Consider the following 22,040-nt stretch of genomic DNA (forward strand, 5'->3'; position numbering starts at 1 on the left):
TGCCATTACCGTCCAGGGCGCCAGAAGGTGCGGATTAGAAACGTCGCCGTATTCAGCCGCAGTACGAAACGTCACATTTGGACTGTTTGATAAGGCCCAAACCAGATAGTTTTATGGCTTCGGCAGGAGCCCAAAATCTAGGTTCCTGGGCTATAGAATGTATGGCCCAGGTTTGATAATATTACTTCTTCTTTTTTTCTTTTTTTTTTGGTGGATATCCTTGCTTTTAATTTTAAAAAATATATATAAATCCAGTAAAGGATTAACGCAACAATAGTCGAACATGTCTCAAGTTTGAATTCATCACCTTAATTGATAACAAAAACAAAAATCAAAAATCAAATTCTTATTGTAGGTGTGAGAATTTAGTGTATCCCTCACTAGTCACATTGAGGGAAAAAAATGAAACAATTGTAGGAAAAAAAAATAAAAATTTGATAATGGGTAGGGCTTTCAAGGAGACGTATACATATTGCTGTTCAATTTCACTGCCTCACGCATCATTGCACGCTTAATCCACTTAAAAATTTCCAATCCTAGAGCAGTAACACCTAAAACACAAAGTATTCCAACATAAGTCCATTTCCACTTTGCAGCATGAGCTCGATTGTTTATTCCTTCAAATATGTTTGCTATGGTTAGAGCAATCAGAGCATAGCCAAGAAGATGATGGCATATCTTCACGTACTTGGGAAACCCATTTTCTCCCGTACGTCGCCAAAACATGGCAAGCATCTGAACGAACAATCATTAAAAAAAAAAATTATTATACACAAATGACTTAAAATGAAAACAATATTTACCCTTGCACTTGACGTCCTAAGTTGTATTCCTCATTTCCTAATATCACTTGTATGAAGAAAAAAAAAACGAAAACAAGAATTTGACTTTTTTTTTTTTTTTTTTTTTTTTTTTTTTTCTGTTTGGAGCCAAGAGGATGAGTTTGACTTACTTGAATGGTGGTGAGAGTAAATATAATGATCCCAAGAACACGATGTGTTTTGTTGCTTTGTTGCTTTGAAGAATTCCCAAGAAACATGCCACTACACCATCCAACGGTGCCTACAATGTATCCACCGCTCTGACACGTTATGTGAACAGAATACCATTCGCTGCACTTGAAGGGAAATTTTCTGAAGTACCTAGCGGCTATTGCTCCGATTGGCAACAAAGTTCCCCATCCGAAGATATTCAGAACCCCATGCGTCTGTCATTAAACTTAATTACACACTTTAATTAATTAATCTTCTAATTATCAACAAAAAAGAAGAAGAAAGTTTTTAATAAATATATATCTTACATACATTTCTTAGGTAATGCTGAAAACGAGAGGGGTTTTGACCCCTCCATGTTCTTAGATGTGTTGTGATCACTGCAGGGTTCTGAATAGAAGCAACCTGCATTTGGGGTTTCATCTCTTCAGCATTGGAGTAAGTTTCCCAAACATGAAGTTGTTTCTGCAAGTCAACCATCTGATTAGTGTTCCCCTGGTAATTGCAGCTTGAAGTTTTGGCTTTGACAGAATGCAGAGGAAAAATTAAACTCAGGATAATCAGGCTTTGGTAACTCATTATATCTCTCTCTCAAGCAAAATTCTTTGAGAGAGAGATAAACCCAAAGGTTTCACCCAAAAAAGAAAAGAAAACAGCAAATTTGTACACTAGAAGTAGAAATATTGTAGGTTTATATGTTCAGGGTACAAAATTGTTGCTCATTAATGTTGAAGCCTGAAATATTTTCTTAAGTAGTGAATTGGGTGTTGAGAATATGTGCTTTCCTTACCAAATTGGGGAATCAATGTGTGACTTGTTTTAATGGAAGTAGGACAATCAGATTTTATTCCCATCTTTATTTCCCCTGTCCCCCCCTTTCTTATTTACTATTCAAATTTCAATCATGGGGTTAAAATATCACATAAATTTATCAATGATGTGAAAGTGAGGGAAAGGGTAACTTTCTTTGTTTATATGTATATATATTTTCTTAGACATATGATTGGGATACAGAATCACTGGAGGAGGCCAACTTTTCTTTGTTGCCAATCAAATGATTTCTTCAGAGAAGATATTGAGTAATTTACAAGTAGCCTAATGAATTTAGACCATCACTGCAACCACGCAAATAAAGCGAAACCTGTACATCAAGTTTCCAATTGTCAACTCTCCTTCCCCCACTCCACACCGCCACCGCCCCCCCAAAATTATTTCTATAAAATCCCATATCCTATTGAAACTCTACACTAAGTCTACACTCCTCTCCTAAAAAAAAATCCTTTCCCTACAGGAAAAGAGAGAAAAATATCATCAATTTATAATTTATTCATGGCCATGAAGTTGATGAACATCTTCGTTACACTCCTAGCAATGATAGCCATTGTTGCAGCTGCAAATTTGGACGAAGATTACAACGAGGACGTGGAAATGCAGAGTACTGAAGCAACATTGCCTGAAACACCAGACGAAGGAGAAGCAACTACTTCTTTAAGAGGAGTGAGCCGTTTTCTTTATCAGAAGAATGTGCAACAGGCCGATTATACTTGCAACAAGTTTCCTAGGGTTTGTCGTTTGAGGAACAGTCCAGGGCCAGACTGCTGCAAGAAGAAATGTGTTAACGTGAAGACGGATCGATACAACTGTGGATTTTGCGGCTACAGATGCAAGTACACTGAGATTTGCTGCAGGGGAAAGTGCGTCAATGCATCTTTTGACAAGAGGCATTGTGGTGGGTGCAATCAGAAGTGCAAGAAGGGAGAGTACTGTGTTTTTGGGATGTGCAATTATGCATGATTTCACACTATACGTACATGTATACATACATATTTGTTCTGTCAGACATTATGACAGCTTACAAATAACACCGAAGAGAAAGAAGAATTATTGTGAAATCATTGCAATTATAATGGTTTCAAAGTACCAAATATTTACTTTTCTGTCTTTCCGGCCCATCAGAAATCTTCCATCAAATGGGAAATGTCCGGCAAAATATACACGCGTTTCAACTACTGCTGTTCTGATTTAATTTATGTCAAACAAATGTCATATTATTCAAGAGTAACAAATGGTATAGTAATACTTGTTCTACAATCTAGCTAGTGCTTTGAAAAGTGCGACTCAATTGTTTAATTATTGCTAAATATATGGCGATATAATTTGATGCAAATTTAAGTCGCAATGCCGTAGAAACTGTTTCATGTGGTGTGAGGGAAGGTACAGAGTACCAAGTTGGTCAAAGAATTTTCATATATAATACACGGCTAGATAAATACAACTAGATGAAAACTAAAACTAAAAAAACATGGCTGAGAAGGTAATCAAAGTTGTTTTTTGGTTTTAGATATTGGATTCAGAAAAAAAAATTAAAAAATTAAAAAATTTGTTTTAAAAAACCAGAAAGAGAAAAATAAAATCAGACAACATGAAATACTGTGTTTCATGGGAAAAAAAAATTTAAAACCCCGAAGCTGCAAAATTGAGTATTTTAATAAGAGTGATTCCATTACTTAGTATTACTTATTATTTGATTTAGGATCAATATCAAAGAATTCTGTTGACCGTTTTTGTATCATTAGTTAGATTTAGGATATATCAAAAATAATATTGCCCAGATTGTACAGTTAAAAACCTTGAGTATCAAAGTATAGAGAAAAAGGGATCGTGGGAAGATCAATGAATGTTGTTGGTATTTTTTGGAGAGAGTCTATATTAAGGTGTACCATGGGTATTTTTGGTAGTTAAATATGGTGTATATAGTTAATTTTACATTTTGATTTAAATATTACGGTATACATAGATCATAGGGTTTACTCAGTTAATTTTAGGTTTCTTTTAAAATACTATTATAATTAAATAGTATAGCCGGGCGGCTATACATCAGTGTTTTTATTTTTTATTTTTGAATAAATCGTATAGCCGTGTGGCTATACGCTTTAATTTAACATAGCGGCTCGGCTGTACTTCAGTTTTTTAAAAAGTTTTTTAAATCGTATAGCCGTGCGGCTATATTTATTGAATATAATATAATTCAAATCGTATAGCCGCTACACGGCAGTTTTTTTAAAAAAATAGTGTGGCCGTGTGGCTGTATTCTTTAAATATAATATAATTAAATAGTACAGCCGCGTGGCTATACTGAGGTAATAGTATAGCCGTGCGACTATACTGGGTTTTTTAAATTTAAAAAAAAAACTTTTTTTTTCCTTGAATTTCGTTCCTTTGCATTAGGCACCACTCTGAGCTGAGAATTGGGGTGCTCTGCCAAGGGGTATTATGAGATCCTTCATAAGCTCGTACTGTTCTGCACTTATCTGGGTGTTCTCCAGCACCTATTTTGCCAACACCAAAATCGCAAGTACAGCTTAAGGTTTTTGTTTAAAAAAGCCCTTCGATAGGAGTAGTTTAGAAAATACACGTTTTTTTTAAAAGCAACATACAATTCATGCACGTACGTATGTTTCATGTCTAATACACGTGTTTTTTTTAATATAGAATTTTCAATTTTAAGCAAAATTTTGTATTTAATAAATAGTATAGCGGATTTTGACTTCCATGACCACCTTCTTGCTGTCTTAATTGACCAACACCATTTGTGGGTTCTAGGTTAACGCGCAGTTAGGGACCGTAACCTAGCTTCCGATTCATCTTGCATCACCAGTTCTGCTTATTAAAAATAGCTTACTTGGAGCTCTCAGTTCCATAACGCGGCTCAACAAAGCAGGGAATGTGGTCATCTAAACATTTTCATGTGGTGAGGGAAGGTACACAGTATCCAGTTACCAGTTGTTGCCTCTTTACTCAACATAGTCGTTTCCCCCTACGACTTTAGTTTCTCTATGTATAAGGAACAGCTTATGTCAATAGGCTTTTCAATTACATCGAAATGACCTAAAAGTGTATTAAAGGATTTTAGAAAGTAAAGACAAAAATTAAGAAACTAACGTAAATATTGTCGTGCGTGCCAAGTTATACATCATGATACCATGTGATACAATGAATAATCAACCTATGCGGCGCACGTGCCACCTTGAACTTGTTGATACATATTGGTCAATTTTATGATTTCCAAAAGTATGAAGAAAGTCAACAAATAGGGTCCAAGTGCTTCTGTAACGGTTTCTCCATATGGAAAATAGACCAGCAGTTTGGTTTTTCTTGGACCCTGGAACCAGAAGGCGGGCTTGGGCTTTAGCTGAGGTAGCTAATTCCCAACATATACTATGGATCCATGTTTAAGAAGCAGCTGCAGCTGCCTAACTAGTATGATTTATGAGTAACTTAATTTTGTTTCTTCTTCTTCCTCATAAGTTCATATTCGCCTAACTAATTTGGAGTGTATGTTTCTTTGAAAGCCGAACTTCGTTTACTTAAAAGTTTCGTAGCCCTTTGAATTAGACCAATCCATTAAGCACATCAATACTCATCCATATACGAATTTCACCGCCTTCACATTCGTTTCTCTATATATACTTCTCCAAAGCCTACATGCTTCTCCATCCAAAACATTCAAAGCTTCACCATCCTCTACGAACCTTTTGAAATCTCTCTCTCTCTCTCTCTCTCTCTCTCTCTCTCTCTCTCTCTGCTTTTATACATACCACATACCATATCATGAAATCCTTCATGCTTTTCCTAATGCTTGCCATGCTAATGGCTTCAGCCATCACTACTCTTTCTGCGATACCTGACGAAGAAGAATCATTCTTCAACGAGGAAAACAATAATGATGCAAATGACGAAACCAAAAGCCAGTTGGAAAAAAGTACTTCTCTGAGGGGAAGAAGCCGCTTCCTTGCCTCCCGGCCTCCTGCAATGACTTGCGACAGATACCCTAAGGTTTGTCGGGCTTCGGGCAGCGCAGGGCCAGATTGCTGCAAGAAGAAATGTGTGGACAGGAACACAGACAGAGCAAACTGTGGCAAGTGTGGGAGGAAATGCAAGTACGCAGAGATATGCTGCAAAGGTAAGTGCGTGAATCCGAGGTCGGACAAGAAAAACTGCGGCAGCTGCAACAACAAGTGCAAGAAAGGCAGCTCATGTGCGTATGGGATGTGCAGCTATGCATGAACGCACCAGATCACTGCTACTCGATCGATAAGGAGGATATTGCAATATAATTATTAATTGTGCAGCTATACTTTGATAATTTTATTTGTTTTATTAAGCTCAGCTATATTACCTGAAAATAGTAGCTAGGCTCTATCTATGAATTTGTGTACGTGTGTGTAAGTGCAACAATAAGGGCTAGCCAATTAATTGTTTATTAATTTATTATTATTTTCTCTTCTTATATTGTAAGGAATAATGAATTATTATTACTCAAAATAAATAAAGTTCTTATTTGTTTGTTGATGTTACTTAAGTAAGATACATATATCACTGGAATCGGACCTTAACATGCTCAGTGTAAAAAATTAGAGTATAAATTCGTTTTACCTTCTTCGTTTGCATCATCAAGCCATTCCAGGTGTAGATCCCAGCGTATTCAAGCTTCTTAATATCTCCGGCATTGATTCCCTAAGCAATCACTACACAAAACCCAAGCGTTACTATTAGAAATTCGATTCCTCAGTTTTGAAGCAAAATTCGCTAAAACTTACGTATACAGAATTCGGGAAAAACTAGTTCGATCTCACTGAGAAATCAAAAACTGGAATTTTTTTTTTTTTAAAAAAAAGAGCAAATCAAACAGAATTTTAGAAATATGAAAAGAAAATTGAAAATTGAACAATGAATCGAAGACGTACAGAGATCGAGCTTGAAACGATGAATATTTAAATAAATCAAAAAACGAAAATAATGTGAAAAGTGGTATAAATCAAGAATTAAAGACAATGAGGCCTCCTAACCACATGAATGCAGTAGGGAACATGATTCTAAACTATAAGAAAATTCATAATCAAGCATTAGGAGTTAGGACTTTAGGGAATCGCACCTTTGGAATGTCACAGAGAATTCAGCTTCAAAGCAATACGGCTCAAGCAATAGTAGTCTTCTAGCGAACGAGGAATTGAAGTTCTTGATTAACTGTGAGAGAGAACCCAGAAATTGTGAGAGAAAGAGATGGAGAGAGAGAAGTGATGAGAACGTTCAAGTCTGAATGAAAAATAAAAGAGGAAAATAAATAAAAAAATTCTTATATTTTTAGCCGATTGCAAATATATTAGAGGGTTTCGGGAAGAAAAAAATGAGTACAACTTACGACATATTTAGTTGCATACCGTTATATATATATATATATATAATTTGCATGCACGGTGTATATACAATTATGCCGTTAAAAGACATAAAAGTTACTGTTTTCATATACAGTAAATATCAGTTATTAACGACACACTTTACTATCTTTTTAAGTTGTGCTTTGTCATATACCATAAACATCAATTATTAACAACATGAATAAAAAGCGTGTTCTAAATATCAAGTCGTATAAGCTCCAATTTGGTGCAGTGCATGTAAGATACACATATCACAGGATGAATTTCCAACTTATGGATGGGAGGAATTTGGATTAATTTCTTCTTTAATTGTATCTTAAGTTGAAAGGTAATTTTGTTATTATCAAACCATCGCGTATTTGGGCCAGTTTTGGAGAAAATATCAAGGTATGATTTTGCGTGTGTGCATTTGATTGGCTTCGTCAAATTTGCCAGGTCTTCTTCTTCGTGAGGAATAAACACCTTACAAACCATAGCGTGCGAAAAGCGTGATAACTGCGAAACCCCTGAGGAGATTTGCCACTTCTTTGCCTCGACGAGTGCGTTGAAGCGTGGCTTATATCGATCGTCAAATAAAAAACGACGGCTAGTGTTACAACGTGTGGAGTTTTTGCTTGACAATGGGGCCAAAAGTCTCCAAACGAAACAGCAAATTAACAACAAAGTGATGAGGGATTCACTGAGACTCCCATGTTCTCAGCTTACGACCGCTAATCTCTCCTAAGCCGCCCTAAAATATCATACGAATTTTAGACCGCCTTCACATTCTTCTTCTCTATTTATACTTTTCCGAGCCTACATGCTTCTCCATCCCAAAATCTTCTAAGCATCTTTAGAAATCTCTCTCGGTCTCTCTCTCTCTCTCTCTCTCTGTGTTTTTATACACTCCAAACAAACATCATGAAAGGCTTCATGGTTTTTCTAATGCTTGCCATACTAATAGCTTCAGCCATCACTACTCTCTCTGCAATACCAGACGAAGAAGAATCCTTCTTCAGCGAGGAAAACAATGCAATGGACGAAACCAAAACCAGCTTGGAAAAAGCACTTCTCTAAGAAGCCGCTTCCTTGCCTCCCGGCCGCCTGCCATAACTTGCGACAAAAACCCTAAGCTTTGTCAGGTGTATGGCAGCGCAGGGCCGGATTGCTGCAACAAGAAATGTGTGGACAGAAACACAGACACAGCAAACTGCGGCAAGTGTGGGAGGAAATGCAATTACGCAGAGATTTGCTGCGAAGGTAAGTGTGTGAATCCGAACTCGGACAATGAAAACTGCGGCAGCTGCAACAACACGTGCAAGAAAGGCACTTCATGTGCGTTTGGGATGTGCAGCTATGCATGAACACTAATTATCATGACGCACCAGATAGATCACTGCTAAACCCTATATCCTATATACATGAAAATAATTTATAAGGCTATGAATTAGTGTACGTGTGTGTGTGTGTGTGTGCAAATGCAAGGAATAAGGGCTAGCTAACCGTCACCATTCGATGGGCTTAGCCAATTAATTGTTTATTGTAAGGAATCATCAATATTATCATCCCTTAATTAAAAAAGTTCTTATTATTTACTTTTCAGATATAATATATCACAAGGATATTTTAACCTCTTCCTTTTTATTTTTTGTTCTTCCAACTAGCGCATATAGATGGTAGAAATTTGGATGAATTTCTTTTTTAGTTGTATCATAACAATGAACTAATTTGATTCAACGGTTAAGAGATAGAGCCTCATTTAAGGGCTTTAGATAAGACACTTACTATGGAATCAAACAGTTGTAGAGAGAGGCTCGCTCGAGAATAAGAAGGGGTTAGAGAAGAGAGAAAAAAGGAGGAAGCGTTCTTGGAGCCGTTCCTTTAGAGTTCTTTTTTCTTTTTCTTTTTTAATAAATTTTTACTGAGCTTTGTTTGGCATATATAGAGTGGAGAACTTGCAAATGACCCATTAGTGTAGTGGTATGGAGTATTTACTATACATTTATTTTATTATATAATACATTTCAGTTTGGTACGTACTGTACGTATAAGGCATTTAGTTGCAAGGCATTTTGGCATCTTAATTGTAATTTATATGGTGATGACTCATGTCTATATTGGCGTCCCAGATAAAATCGAACAATGCGACAAGTGTAGCTAGCTATAGTTATTAGTTGTAAAGGAAAACAGCATCCGCCAAATATATATATTCATATTAAAAGTTGGTCAAAATGATACTGAATTGATATTAAAAGTTGGGACAACAGTAAGTAATTTTAATTATACTGACAAGCGAGCCCGATTACAATTAGGAAACGAGCCCAGGAATCTTCCTATATAATTTGTGCAGGCTTTAATTTCTTTGTTCTTATTCACCTAATTTCTAGAATACGTAATATATTCTTCGGAAGCATAAGTTTGTTTACTGATAAATTAACGTTTTGTACGGCCCTTTGAATTAGACCAAGCAAGCATAATAAGATCACCTCTGTCAGCCCTCACGCCTCTCTACATATACTTCTTCAAGCCCTGCATGCTTCTCCATCTATCCAATCTTTACACATTCTAGTTCATTCCTTTTCTTCGATACATACACGACCGACCAAATTAATTCAAATCAGTTAGACCAAAATGAAATCGCTCAAGTTTTTCTTTGTGCTAGCGTTTCTGGTTGCTCTATCAGCTGTCCATACTCTCTCAGCAGCATCATACGAATTCGAAGAATCATTCTTCAACGATGTCGTCGAGGAAGACAACAATAATGTTACAAATGAAACCTTTGACGACCTCCCAGTTATGGCCGCACAAGGACAAGAAAAAACTTCTCTTAGGGGAAGAAGCCGCTTTCTTGCTTCTCATTGGGCCATGGCTGCGACATGCGACAAAAACCCTAAGGTGTGTAAAGCCACGCATGCACATTGCTGCCACAACAAATGTGTTGATTTGAAGACAGACAAACTCAACTGTGGAAAGTGTGGGGTGAAAAGCCATCACGCACAGATATGTTGCAAAGGTCATCTTGTGAACCCAATGTCTGACAAGACACACTGTGGAGGCTGCGACAACCATTGCAAGAAAGGCGGTTCATGTGCGTTTGGGATGTGCAGCTATGCTTAGAAATTCATAATGACGCAACGCAAGGGAACTTCTCCTCATCAATAACAATAAGGAATATCGCAGATTCAGCTATATATATTATTATTGCAATAAGGAATAATGTTTTATGTATTTGTTTTGGAGACTAATTAAGATATATGTTTTTGACAATGTCTTGCTCAAAATAATTATGGATGAAAAATTATCTATACTTGAAATGGGGTAAGACTAAGGCTTCAATTTTTGCAACGAAGGGCTAGGTATTGATGATCATCATAATTTGACGGACTATATATTCCCCGATGTGAAAAAAATACTCTCTACACGTCGCACTCCTATTTGTGGAATATGTGTAAATAACATATTTTGTGATCATGATAACATTCAATCATATAATTTAAAACTACATGATAATGGGTAGAGGGGCCAAGAGATATCTAATATATTGTTATGCAAAACTTAAGATAAAAATCTTTAACAGCCAAAACATGGAAACGAACTGATGCCAATGCCAAATGACCTCGTATTTGTACTATTACATACAAGTTGAACTGTAAAAACTCATTCAAGAAGTCGAGACCGTTTATGTGGTTTACAACATGAATGAAATTACCTCTTCTCTGGTAGACCAAATTAACAGATCTAGTCTGAACGAAAATTACCTCTTCTCCATCTAGTCTGAACGAAATTACCTCTTTTCCATCTATCCAATCTTTACAACACGAACGAAAATACTCTATACACGTCGCACCCCTATATGTGCGGAATACGTGTAAATAACATGTTTTGTTATCATGACAACATTCAATCATATAACTTAAAACTACATGCACCCAAAAAAAAAAAAAAAAAAAACGTCGTGGCTTTAGGGTGATAATTTTAGTTCTACTGTTTTCAAGGTGCACGTGATTAAATTTCAGTCTACTACTCTAAAGAGGATTTCTTTTTTTTCTTTTTTTCAGGTAACACATAAAAATGAATTTATTTGTAAGAAAAATGCATTATAGGTTCGTTATTGGCGCCCCGGATGAAACCGAACAATGGGACAAGTGAGACAGCTTTTGATTCGCAAAGAAATGGCAGAAGCTGAATAAAACAGCATATGCCAAATCTTTAAACTAAAGAAATGAGACATCCCTGCTAACAACATTCTTTAGCTAGTTAATTAATCAGCGCATGCATCATGCCATCATGGTTAGTTTGGTTAGTTTGGTTACCCTTGAAATAAGAATATGGGATTGTGATCTGTAATTATATATTTATTTTCACTAATTATAGCAACGCGAATTCCAGAGTCATGACTTTGTGTTAATTAGCAGCATATTATGCATGATATGCATCTTCATCAATAATAATCATTCTCTCTAAGTTGTTTTATGCATGTTTCTTGTGCATATTCACCTAATTCGAGTATAATTAATATATTCTTCGGAAGCCCAACTTTGTTTGCTGAGTTAACGTTTTGTGCCCCTTGGAATGAATTAGGCCATGCAATATTATTATTATTCATAGAAAAAACACATGCAATAATATTCCTCTATCACCTAGGGCTTCTCCCTCTCTCTATTTATAGCCCTTTCTAACCTGCATGCTTCTTCATCCAAGTTAAGCAGTCATATATACTTTGATCTCTTTTCTTCGAATTCATACACACACAAAGTATACTAGCTAGCCTAGCTGTATATATACATGATGATGAAATCTCTCCAAGTTTTCTTTATGATAGCCATGCTCATTATGGCTTTAGCCATTACTCTCTCTGCAACGGTACCAAACCAAAGAGAAGCATTCTTCAGGCCAGGATCGTCAACAAGCCGGTTCCTTGCCTCTCAGTCGTCTCCAGGTCGGGGTGGATGCGACCAAAACCCTCTTGCTTGTAGAGCCACTGAAGGCAGTGCAGGGCCAGATTGCTGCAGCAAAAAATGTGTGGATTTGAGGACAGACATATCCAACTGTGGTTCTTGTGGGAAGAGATGCATCAGCTCAGAGATATGCTGTAACGCTCATTGTGTGAATCCAATGTCTCACAATCAAAACTGTGGCAAGTGCTCCAACCACTGCAAGGAAGGCACTTCTTGTGACAATGGAATGTGCGACTATGCATAGAAATATTATATATATCTCATGAACCCCCAGATCTACTATTCTCAATAAAGATCAAATGACATATATATATATATGCATGTGCATATAAATAAATAAATAAATAAATATATATTGATCCATCTATATTTATTACTTTAGTCATTTATGTATTTAATTGTATGTTATTTTTAATATAAGTAATCGTCTAAACTACAATATTTAGATTTTAAATATAAAACGCATTTATTTGCTTCTTGAAAGGGCTTTTAATCTTTAATTTGATACTTCTTTTTCTTCTCTTTTTTCCCTATCCATCTATATTTAGTACAGTACTATATATGGTATAATTGAGAGAGAGACAGATAGAGTTCACGTATACACTATTAATTGGACTTTTAATCACGATGGCATTGGCAATGCAAAGTGGCCATACTGTTTATTAACGTTTGGGCCCATAACAATCCAAAGAAATATGGCTTCTACGTTCTAAGAGTTAGTTTGGCATTGGCTGTGTTTTTAAAATTTTAAAAAAAGAAAAAAGAAAAAAAAGCTGCGTTTGCTGTGTTGTGAGAATAATCAATTATGAAATAAAGCAGTTAGGTATTTGATAAATGGTATTTGAAAAAGTGATTTGAGTAGTCAAAGTATTTGATAAATTTTTATCAGAAATGCTTTAATTATGTATAATGACAAAACATGACATGATAATACTATTACTTTTTTTAGAAAAAAAAAAAATTTCAACCACAAAACATATACTTATCTTTTTTTTTTTAAGAAAACATTATTTTCATCTACACTTGTCACATTTAAATTAATTAAAAAGAATAAGAAACAAAAAAGTTCAGATTAAATCAAAAAAATAATGTGAAAACAGTAAATTTTGAAGTCCATCCACCTCCAGCTCATGTTGATCACTGTAGCCACTGATTTCTATTTGGTCCACAAAGAATTCTTGAGTGTTATAACGATAAGCATTAATAACTATCGTATAAACATCCAACCTTATGCCGAGAACATGGGAACATTATCACCGTCATCATTGTCATGAGTGCCAACATGAGGATGAGGATGATGGTGGTGGTTGCAGGCATCTTGCAACAACTTGATCCAGGCAACCTAAATCCTCACTCAGCTTTAGAGTTTGAAGGTGAAGAGAAGGAATGGAATCTGGATTGGGATTGGATGTTTACAGGATAGTTAATAGATATCCGTGGCTACAGTGATCAACGTGAGCTGGAGGTGGATGGACTTTAAAACTGTGGTTCTTGCGGGAAGCGATGCAGCAGCAGCTCAGAGATATGCTCTGCAACGCGCATTGTGTAAACCCACAATCAAAACTGTGGCAAGTGCTCCAACCACCGCAAGGAAGGCACTTCTCTTGTGACAATGGGATGTGGGACTATGCATAGAAATATCATGTACCCCCAGATCAACAATTCTTCTCAATAAGGATCACGTGACATATAGCATGTGTGCATTGGTCCAGCTATCTATTACTTTATTGATTTATGTATTTAATTGCATGTTTTTCTCAAAGTATACAACTTGGAATGGGTTAGATGAATTTAAGGATACGATTTTGCGTTTCTGCATTTGACCGCTAATCGCTCTACGAGTGGAGAAATTCTACCCCGTAATCTGATCATTCATCTGCTTTTTCCTTGAGTTGAGACTCGACATAAGGTAAATATTTCTCCTAAGCCACCCCAAAATCTTATATGCTCTCTCTCTCTCACCTTCCCATTGTAATATAAATTATAATCCCTAGATTTTTCTAAATAAAATTGTATATTTCGGTAGATATAGTCGGCATTGATGATCGATCAGAGCAGCATATATATATAGAAATAGAAAGTCAACCAACCCAATTAGCTCGTGCAACCACGTTTGTAGCAGTCCAAATTAATAAGATTTTAACAATCAACTAAATTAACAGAAACAAAAGCACTCCTAAATCGTGTGCACCATCTTCTCTTCTCAAATTAATTATCAACCATTCTATTTAATTCTCTCTATATATCCTCCTAATGGTGTTCCTTGTCTTGATCAGCCCCATAGTAATTACTAATTAGTTAAGCCATGGCCTCCTTATCCCCTCTCATATTGCTCTCATGTTTTCTAACTTACTATATTGCTCCAACATCTCAAGCCTATTCACCGGGCTACTACACCACCACCCCAAAAACCACCATGAACGTAGTAGACTCATGTTGGCGCTCCAAGTCCAATTGGGCCATTAACCGCCGCGCTTTGGCCAACTGTGCAGTAGGTTTTGGTCAAGACGCGGTGGGAGGAAAATATGGGAGTACTTACGTGGTCACTACCTCATACGATGACCCCATAAACCCTAAACCTGGCTCACTCCGTTACGGGGTGATCCAAACGCAGCCACTGTGGATCGTCTTTGCCAAGGACATGGTGATCACACTAAAAAATGAGCTCATTATGAACAGCTTTAAAACCATAGATGGTCGAGGAGCTAAAGTGGAAATTGCCTACGGGCCATGCATAACGGTGCAGGGAGTTAGCCATGTGATTATACATGGAATAAGTATTCATGATTGTAAGCCAGGGAAGGGTGGAAATGTTAGGAGCACCCCTACACATGTAGGGCACCGGCGAGGATGCGATGGAGATGCCATTAGTATCTTTGCTTCTTCGCATGTTTGGGTTGACCATTGCTTCCTAGCACGTAGCAGCGACGGCCTCATTGATGTCACCCATGCTTCCACTGCCGTCACCATCACTAACAACTATTTCTCTCAGCATGATAAGGTAACCATACACAAATTATCTTAAATACATATTATTTTGATCTATAAAATAACCAAGTTGTGGCTTTTCAGGTGATGCTGCTTGGACACAATGATAATTTTAGTGCAGATAAAGGTATGAAAGTCACAATAGCCTTTAACCGTTTTGGGGCTGGCCTGATTGAAAGGATGCCACGGTGAGGGGAGCTAGCTATTTAGTATTATATATACTTTTTTTTTACAAGCGGCAGTCTAAACTACTCAAAGAATGAATTCAAATTATTATAATATACAAGAAGAATATATATATAAATATATCTTATGTTACTGTTTTTCTTGTGTGAAAAAACAAAAACAAAAAAAACAGGGTGAGGTTTGGGTATGCTCATGTGGCCAACAATAGATATGACGAGTGGAAGATGTACGCGGTTGGAGGCAGCGCTAACCCGACCATTTTCAGTGAAGGGAACTACTTCATAGCGCCTGAAACTGCTTACGCAAAACAGGTTACAAAGAGAGAGTCTGGAGGACGTTGGAATAATTGGAAATGGAGATCTTCCAAGGATATGTTCAAAAATGGTGCTTTTTTTGTTCAATCTGGATATGGAAGCTGTTACCCACTTTACTCTAAAACTCAGTCGTTTAAGGTCCTAGATGGATCCATGGTTCCGGCTTTAACTTCAAGTGCAGGTCCTCTGCGCTGCTTTGTTGGTAAAGCATGTTAATTTGCTTTACGTACGGACGGTACCATATATATATATATATATATATATAGAGAGAGAGAGAGAGAGAGAGAGAGAGCTTTTTCCACCTTTAAGTTTTGTGTAATTGAAGTTGTATCTATGGATCTATATATATATATATATATATATATCTATTATCAATCGTCTGCAAGTCATCCAAATGTGTTCCTATACACAACTGAGAGATGGTACTAATTAAATATTGTAGCTAGATTAAGAAATTAATTAACCTCCTCTTTTTTGTAATTAGTAATAATAATAATATATAGGGAACATGATGATGTGCCTCTCCAGTGGCATCATTGGCTGTTGTATAAACAGGGGAAAGAATTAAGAGACAGCAAGCATGTTGATGATGTTCAAAAAGCGCAAATTTAAAATATCAAAATCATCAGAAAAGAAGAACTAATTGTCTTTAGAAAAGCCTATTCTCATTGCTTTGAACCCCACATGTCACTGGTGCTTTAGCTTTCACTTTCTTCAAGTACCAAATTCCAGCCCCAACTCCGAAGGCTCCTACAACCGACACTCCAGTAACAGTCCCTGCACCCGTTACCATACATATACATATACATATATATATGCAACTTATTAGCTCCTTCAACTTCAATAACATATATCAAATAACAAAAATGTTGCAGAGAATTATCAATTACCTGCAATTACAGTATTCCTCCTATGCTGAGAAATGCTATGATCTGCACAAATTGTAATATATCATCAAAAAATTCATAGACTTATAAGAGAAGAGAAAAGCAGGTCAGACAAATTAATGCCTCAAACTTATATAACTACCTTTACAATAAGTAGTCACGTTGCCCCGGTCACATAAGCACAAGAAATTCTGCGTTGAGGTGTCGAATCCACACATCCCGCCACCTTTGGATGTGTCCTGACACTGAAGGCAACGGGTGGTCACCGGAATATCAAAATCGACCCGAATCCCGTATTCGGGGACTTGATCATCAGGCTGGTTTTCCCCCGTGTTCCTCCAATACACACTAGTATAACTTGCACAATATTTCAACATCAGCCTCAGAGACTCGGTGGCTTTGGGATAATAAGAACAGCAGGAACTGGTCCTCAATGCCAAGGCACACTCGGGTAAGTGCCTGCAAAGATAACTGGAGCTGTCACAGGACGAGTCACACCTCTCTGGAAACCTCTCGCAGAAGACGGGCTTTGGCTCAATGATGACGTTTTGTTCACTGCAGTTGAAGAAAAGGTAGTCGTTTTGAGAGGAGAGTGATAAGTGCGTGCTGGTGTCGAGGCTAAAAGGCCTTGTGGCTCTAAAATCGTCACCATCTTGGCAATTCCACATGAAAGGATCGGTGACAAGAATGTGAGGGTCAGAGTAGCTTATGGACTTAACAGGGTATCTTCCAGAAGGTGTTCGGAGCTCGAGTTTCGACAAACCGGAGCAGACCAGTAGGTTTTTGTAGTAAGGGCTGCCGCAGCCATCGTCAATGCCAAAAGGATAGTTGATTGGAATGTTGCCGCAAGAAGTTCTGCAGAGGCTGGCTTGAGTTGCTGTGAGGGTGAGAAAAGGATGGGTGAGGAAAATGAGAAGGACAAATGTAAATGTCATAGAAGTTGATATTGAAGGGCTGTTTTGATATGCAGTGATGAGTTTTCTGCGAGTGAAGAGAACAGGTATTAGAGGAGACATGAGATGAGAGAGGGTTAGTGATTGATGGTGTGCCACAGCCACTGCCAACAAAAGAATTAGAATTTGGGAGCGTAAGCAAGCAAAGTATAATATAATTAGATGAGTGTCTACATAAAGTGAAGTCTTATTAGTGACTGTGAGTGTTCCACTTTAATATTATGTCTTTTCGCTTTTTCCTTTTACTTTGTTCTGCTTCTTCTGCTGCTTTGTCATTTGTTGTCATTTGTGGCTTGCTGCTTTTGCTTTCTGGGGAAGAGATGAGCATATTGGAGACCAAGTAATGATGAGTCGGCATTTGTCTTCCCATTTCCATTTCCTTTGGGTGACCATTGGGCTTGGAATATTGTTTTTCTTTATGGTTGGGCGTGGGCTTTGGTTAAAATCGTATTTTTCTTAACATATAAGCCCATGTCAAGGTTAGTTTAAGGAGGAAAAGCCCAAACCAACTGAAGACCAGCTCTGGTACAAGACTCGTCCACCTCACGATTTGCGGCACCTATCCTGATTCCTAACTAACATCATTGAAAGGGTGAGATAAAAGCATAACCATAGACGTAATATAAGTTCCTAACTAACATCATCGCATTTGAACATTTGACCTGATTTGCTAACAGTTGCAAATATAATGAGCAAAATCAGAAATTTGAAATTCTAGTGATCAAAATTAAATTCGATCCTAATCCTAGTGACCAAAATTATAATTATTCTTTTTTTTTTTGTATGTTAATTCACAACACCACGTTCTTCTCGATTGTCCTAAAATCTCTCCAATTTATATTATTTCTCAGTATTTATCCATGTTCTTGAACATATTCAAGTCTTTTTGCTTCTTACTTCGATCACGAACGATATCTCACTGAAAAAATCATGTTTATTTTTGTTCTTTATTTTTGTCATTGAGACTGATGGATCAAGAGGAAACAAGCATGGAAATGAATCATGCAATATTTAATTTCCATGTATAAAGGCTGAAATAGGATGAAGTGATGATATTTTTGTTATAGGTAGGATGGAAATGAATCATGCAATATTGGAAAAGACATGTCACATGTCACATATATAAAAAGATGGATCATGGAGTGGACTAAGTGTTAGGCAGACAAGCGGTAATGGCATTGAAAAGCAGTGGAAAAATGTACCAGTAAAGATATGGCGTATCCATTAAACCACGCATGCATCATCTTCATCTCCCCTATACAAAATCGTTATGGTTTGAGATTGCTTCGTCTCCAAAGATTCTATCTAGCCTATGAAATTCTCCGAAAACTTTGCCTTAAAAACTTGAGTAGAAATTAACGCAAAAGATTTATCCATATAAGTTAAGCAAGGTCTTGTCTTGAAGTAGGAATTAATGGAAGAAGAATGGAGTCAAAAAGTAGGTCCTGAAATTTAAGACCAATACCAGAAAATTGGTGTGAAAGCGAAAAGCAAAGCATATATTAATATAAATCTCTCTTATAATTCTTTCTTAGGGTAGGGAGATAGGGAAAAGGGATTGGGCAATTGGCACCTCCTTTTCTTATCATCATAAAAAAAAGATGATGAGAAGAAATTTATTCAAAAGTTGCCCCGGTCCACCGTCATCTCGGCCCAATTTTCTACCCCAAGTCTACGTGCACCCGATCTTTTACTAATTAGGGAGGTCCAAACGTGCACAAGTAGAAGAACCAGCGCAGCTCCTTTTGGAATTTTGGGTTCGGGACCGCCCAATTTCTCTTCACACCACCCATATTATTCATCACCTTCTCCAGCCTCCAGAACTACAGCGCTTTTCTTTTCTTTTTCTTTTTTTTTCCTGGTCAAATTAGATACTGAATATAAATGATATTTATTTTCTTGTTTTCGTGTAAGTTTTATCTTTCTATGCGAGTCTCTTTCGTAGTATTGATAAGATCATTTCTGGACCCGAATTCTCCACCAATAATGGCAGCCCAAAACAAAGCATTTTATCACTTAAGGCAAGCACAAGGCCAAAAGGAGCCGAGTCTCTTTCAAAGTTAAAATTTCATGATCAACTTGACCTCAACCTCTTATAATAAGTTAACGTAGTTTATTAGGAAAAACCCAACAAGAGTTTCTCTTCTTCAAGTTTCATCACGTCACTTGCATCATCAATTAATGCAGGCATAGACATCCAGCATCAAATCAGGGAAGCTTTTTGTTTCTTGTTTTCCAAATTATTTTCCTTTCGGTGAATTTTCAATTTCAATTTCTTATGCATGTGATGTCAAGCTGACAAGTGACGACTCAAAAATCAGGATGGATTTTCTTCTGATTTCACCCTATAGATAAATTAAGAATTAATCATTCAATTTTGTTTGTTTTATCTCAAAATATATACATGTAGCTGTGATTGTCACAGATTTGTCGGCCATAGCTGCTGGGTTTTAAATTTCAGAGAAATCTATTTGAACCGCGTTAGTAAACAAAGAAAAATAAACACAAGGCGAAGGGTAGGCCAATAAGTTGCGGACAAAAAAGACTCAAATTACTTGTCATATAAATATCAAGGTTCGTTACCAATCAATATTGTGTGAAAGCAACATTGTACTATATGAAATGAATTGTTTCGATCGGTGCCGTCGTTGGTTCTCCATAGTCTGATGATTTTCAGTTTTTTCTTAAACCCTAGCTGTCCAACCTAACCATACACCCAATTTCTACGTCATGAAGTAAGCCACGTGGGAAGTATCACACGGTCAACGGAAATCTGAGTCAACTCTGTCTTTTTCTTCTATGTTGATTTTGTTTATTGATCGGTGTGAAACAATGAATTAATTAGTGTATGCTAGTTTAATGCAATGGTACAAGGCTATTAACATTTGGAAATGCCAGCTCTTTTTCCATGAGAGGATCAAATCTTTTGTATAATATTCACAACGAATCATGTATTATTTGTAATCTAATAATCTTCTTTGCATTTTGGTTTTTAATTATTATTATTATTATTATTTGAAACTCGATTTCTGGCAATAATATTCCACATGTTTTGTTGGACTTGTTTCTCACTAGATGTACAAAATTCTAATACAGCATGTTTAAAACCTGGCAATGTACGTAATATATGTGCCTACCTACCAAGTTATCTTTCATTTCTTTCCTTGGGCGCCGTATGTTTAAACTTGTTAAGAGTCCCTCCAGTTTCACAAACCTACCCATACGAAATTAAAGAGAAATTGTGCACGACTTGTTGGATTCTTAGTCCACTCATCCCGCCCATATATATGACATGAGTTAACAATAATAATGTAAATGCATGAATATGATGGATGACAACAGTGAAAGTGCATGGAAAGCCGAGGAGACGACGACTACACTTTTCCCATGCTAAAATATATAAAAGCCTAAAGGAGAGGTTCAAAGGTTGGATGTTGAAGTTTCTTTCCAAAAGAAAACTCAATTAGTCAAGGTAAACGAAAGGAAGCTGGTCGAACGTTGTTTTTTCTATGTTGGGTACACGATGCAGAAAAACTTCTGCCATTTTCAAAACAAGCATTAAAGGGGGAGTAAAGCAACACAACAACAACGTCACAATTCTTTGAAAATCGCTACACCATCAAAAAGTAAAGGGATTAGGTACAAGAAAACCCATAAATACTAATCACCCGTACTTATGCGCCTCCATTTTTTATTTTTTATCCAAACATATCAATTATATAAGTAGTATTTACTAATCATCATACTGCAATTCTAAACTCAAACCAACTTGACAGACATCGGTGAAATTTAAATATTACATATAATTTTATTGATGATAGTAACGTAAATACTCATCCCTTTCTTCCCAGGTAAAGAATTAAGCCCTTGCTTAGAAGTCTTTGGTCTAAGTGACAAAAAAGAAATGGATTATTTAATGAGTTGATAATTAATTAATTAATCGCCGTATGCTAGGATCAAGCTATTAGTTTATTGAAGGTTCAAATCTGTGGACTTTGAACAAAAGGGCGGGGGTCAGCTACTGCCAAGTAAAACTCTGCGTATCACATAATTGAATGAAGAAGCAGCGGTCATGTATTATTTACATGGACATGGAGGCAGAGTGTGAAAGGGACGAGGAAGACAAAGTAGACAAAATCAATTGGAAATGACATGTTTTAACATAATCAAATAATTAATTATTCCATTAAGTAATATTAATAATTGAGAAAGAAAAAAAAAAGTCTAAGCAAGTGACTCGGTCCCACAGGTAAACAGTCAACATAGTTCCCGGACAGATCTGAAACGTGGAGAGTAATGTCATGGTAGGTGGGGTCAGGGGGAGACTAGGCCACTGCCTCACCCGGTCATCAGTCACAGCGAGAGAGAGAGAGAGGCGGGCCGTCAAAATCATTGACTTGGCTTGGGCCAATTGGGCCCCTTTTGCTCTTTTTTCTTATTTCCTCACGTGGAACGCGCCGCACACTTCGGGGCGGTGGGATTCATTTCTTTTTTCCTTTCTTTCGTCCTTTTGTTGTGTCATACACTTTCCTTTGATTTATGAGAATGAGTCAAACTCTTTCTTG

The 22,040-nt window shown here is 36.8% G+C and overlaps 5 protein-coding genes across 5 annotated transcripts; 3 read left to right on the plus strand and 2 right to left on the minus strand.

Annotated features, from left to right (window-relative positions):
• On the minus strand, positions 55-1,699 carry LOC18778697 (cytochrome b561 and DOMON domain-containing protein At4g17280). Its single transcript, XM_007214002.2, has 3 exons — positions 1,305-1,699; positions 953-1,207; positions 55-735 (listed from the first exon to the last, which is right to left on the minus strand). Exons 1-3 carry the CDS (start codon positions 1,569-1,571, stop codon positions 454-456), a joined length of 804 nt encoding a protein of 267 aa, XP_007214064.1. The 5' UTR covers positions 1,572-1,699; the 3' UTR covers positions 55-453.
• LOC18780795 (stigma-specific STIG1-like protein 3) lies at positions 2,012-2,875 on the plus strand. The gene has a single exon (XM_007214019.2). The coding sequence runs from the start codon at positions 2,322-2,324 to the stop codon at positions 2,784-2,786; it is 465 nt and encodes a 154-aa protein (XP_007214081.2). The 5' UTR covers positions 2,012-2,321; the 3' UTR covers positions 2,787-2,875.
• On the plus strand, positions 5,379-6,344 carry LOC18780812 (stigma-specific STIG1-like protein 1). Its single transcript, XM_007213907.2, has one exon. It carries the CDS (start codon positions 5,604-5,606, stop codon positions 6,057-6,059), a length of 456 nt encoding a protein of 151 aa, XP_007213969.2. The 5' UTR covers positions 5,379-5,603; the 3' UTR covers positions 6,060-6,344.
• On the plus strand, positions 14,400-15,851 carry LOC18779905 (putative pectate lyase 2). Its single transcript, XM_007214167.2, has 3 exons — positions 14,400-15,148; positions 15,220-15,323; positions 15,494-15,851. Exons 1-3 carry the CDS (start codon positions 14,453-14,455, stop codon positions 15,849-15,851), a joined length of 1,158 nt encoding a protein of 385 aa, XP_007214229.1. The 5' UTR covers positions 14,400-14,452.
• Positions 16,134-17,651, minus strand: LOC18780960. The gene is made up of 3 exons (XM_020561361.1): positions 16,665-17,651; positions 16,526-16,567; positions 16,134-16,412 (listed from the first exon to the last, which is right to left on the minus strand). The coding sequence occupies exons 1-3, from the start codon at positions 17,536-17,538 to the stop codon at positions 16,285-16,287; spliced, it is 1,044 nt and encodes a 347-aa protein (XP_020416950.1). The 5' UTR covers positions 17,539-17,651; the 3' UTR covers positions 16,134-16,284.

This window comes from Prunus persica, chromosome G4 (genome assembly GCF_000346465.2).
Source record: "Prunus persica cultivar Lovell chromosome G4, Prunus_persica_NCBIv2, whole genome shotgun sequence".
In the NCBI taxonomy this organism is placed as follows: Eukaryota; Viridiplantae; Streptophyta; class Magnoliopsida; order Rosales; family Rosaceae; genus Prunus; species Prunus persica.

Bases quoted from the DNA above. Each gene is read 5' to 3' on its own strand.
- LOC18779905 (XM_007214167.2), top strand. From the start codon at position 14,453: ATGGCCTCCTTATCCCCTCTCATATTGCTCTCATGTTTTCTAACTTAC. The intron at 15,149-15,219 runs GTAACCATACAC...GTGGCTTTTCAG, and splicing joins ATTTCTCTCAGCATGATAAG to GTGATGCTGCTTGGACACAA. The intron at 15,324-15,493 runs GTGAGGGGAGCT...CAAAAAAAACAG, and splicing joins CTGATTGAAAGGATGCCACG to GGTGAGGTTTGGGTATGCTC.
- LOC18780960 (XM_020561361.1), bottom strand. From the start codon at position 17,538: ATGTCTCCTCTAATACCTGTTCTCTTCACTCGCAGAAAACTCATCACT. The intron at 16,568-16,664 runs GTAGTTATATAA...CAATTTGTGCAG, and splicing joins CGTGACTACTTATTGTAAAG to ATCATAGCATTTCTCAGCAT. The intron at 16,413-16,525 runs GTAATTGATAAT...TAACGGGTGCAG, and splicing joins GAGGAATACTGTAATTGCAG to GGACTGTTACTGGAGTGTCG.
- LOC18778697 (XM_007214002.2), bottom strand. From the start codon at position 1,571: ATGAGTTACCAAAGCCTGATTATCCTGAGTTTAATTTTTCCTCTGCAT. The intron at 1,208-1,304 runs GTATGTAAGATA...GTTTAATGACAG, and splicing joins TTCAGCATTACCTAAGAAAT to ACGCATGGGGTTCTGAATAT. The intron at 736-952 runs GTAAGTCAAACT...TTGTTCGTTCAG, and splicing joins TTACTCTCACCACCATTCAA to ATGCTTGCCATGTTTTGGCG.
- LOC18780812 (XM_007213907.2), top strand. From the start codon at position 5,604: ATGAAATCCTTCATGCTTTTCCTAATGCTTGCCATGCTAATGGCTTCA.
- LOC18780795 (XM_007214019.2), top strand. From the start codon at position 2,322: ATGGCCATGAAGTTGATGAACATCTTCGTTACACTCCTAGCAATGATA.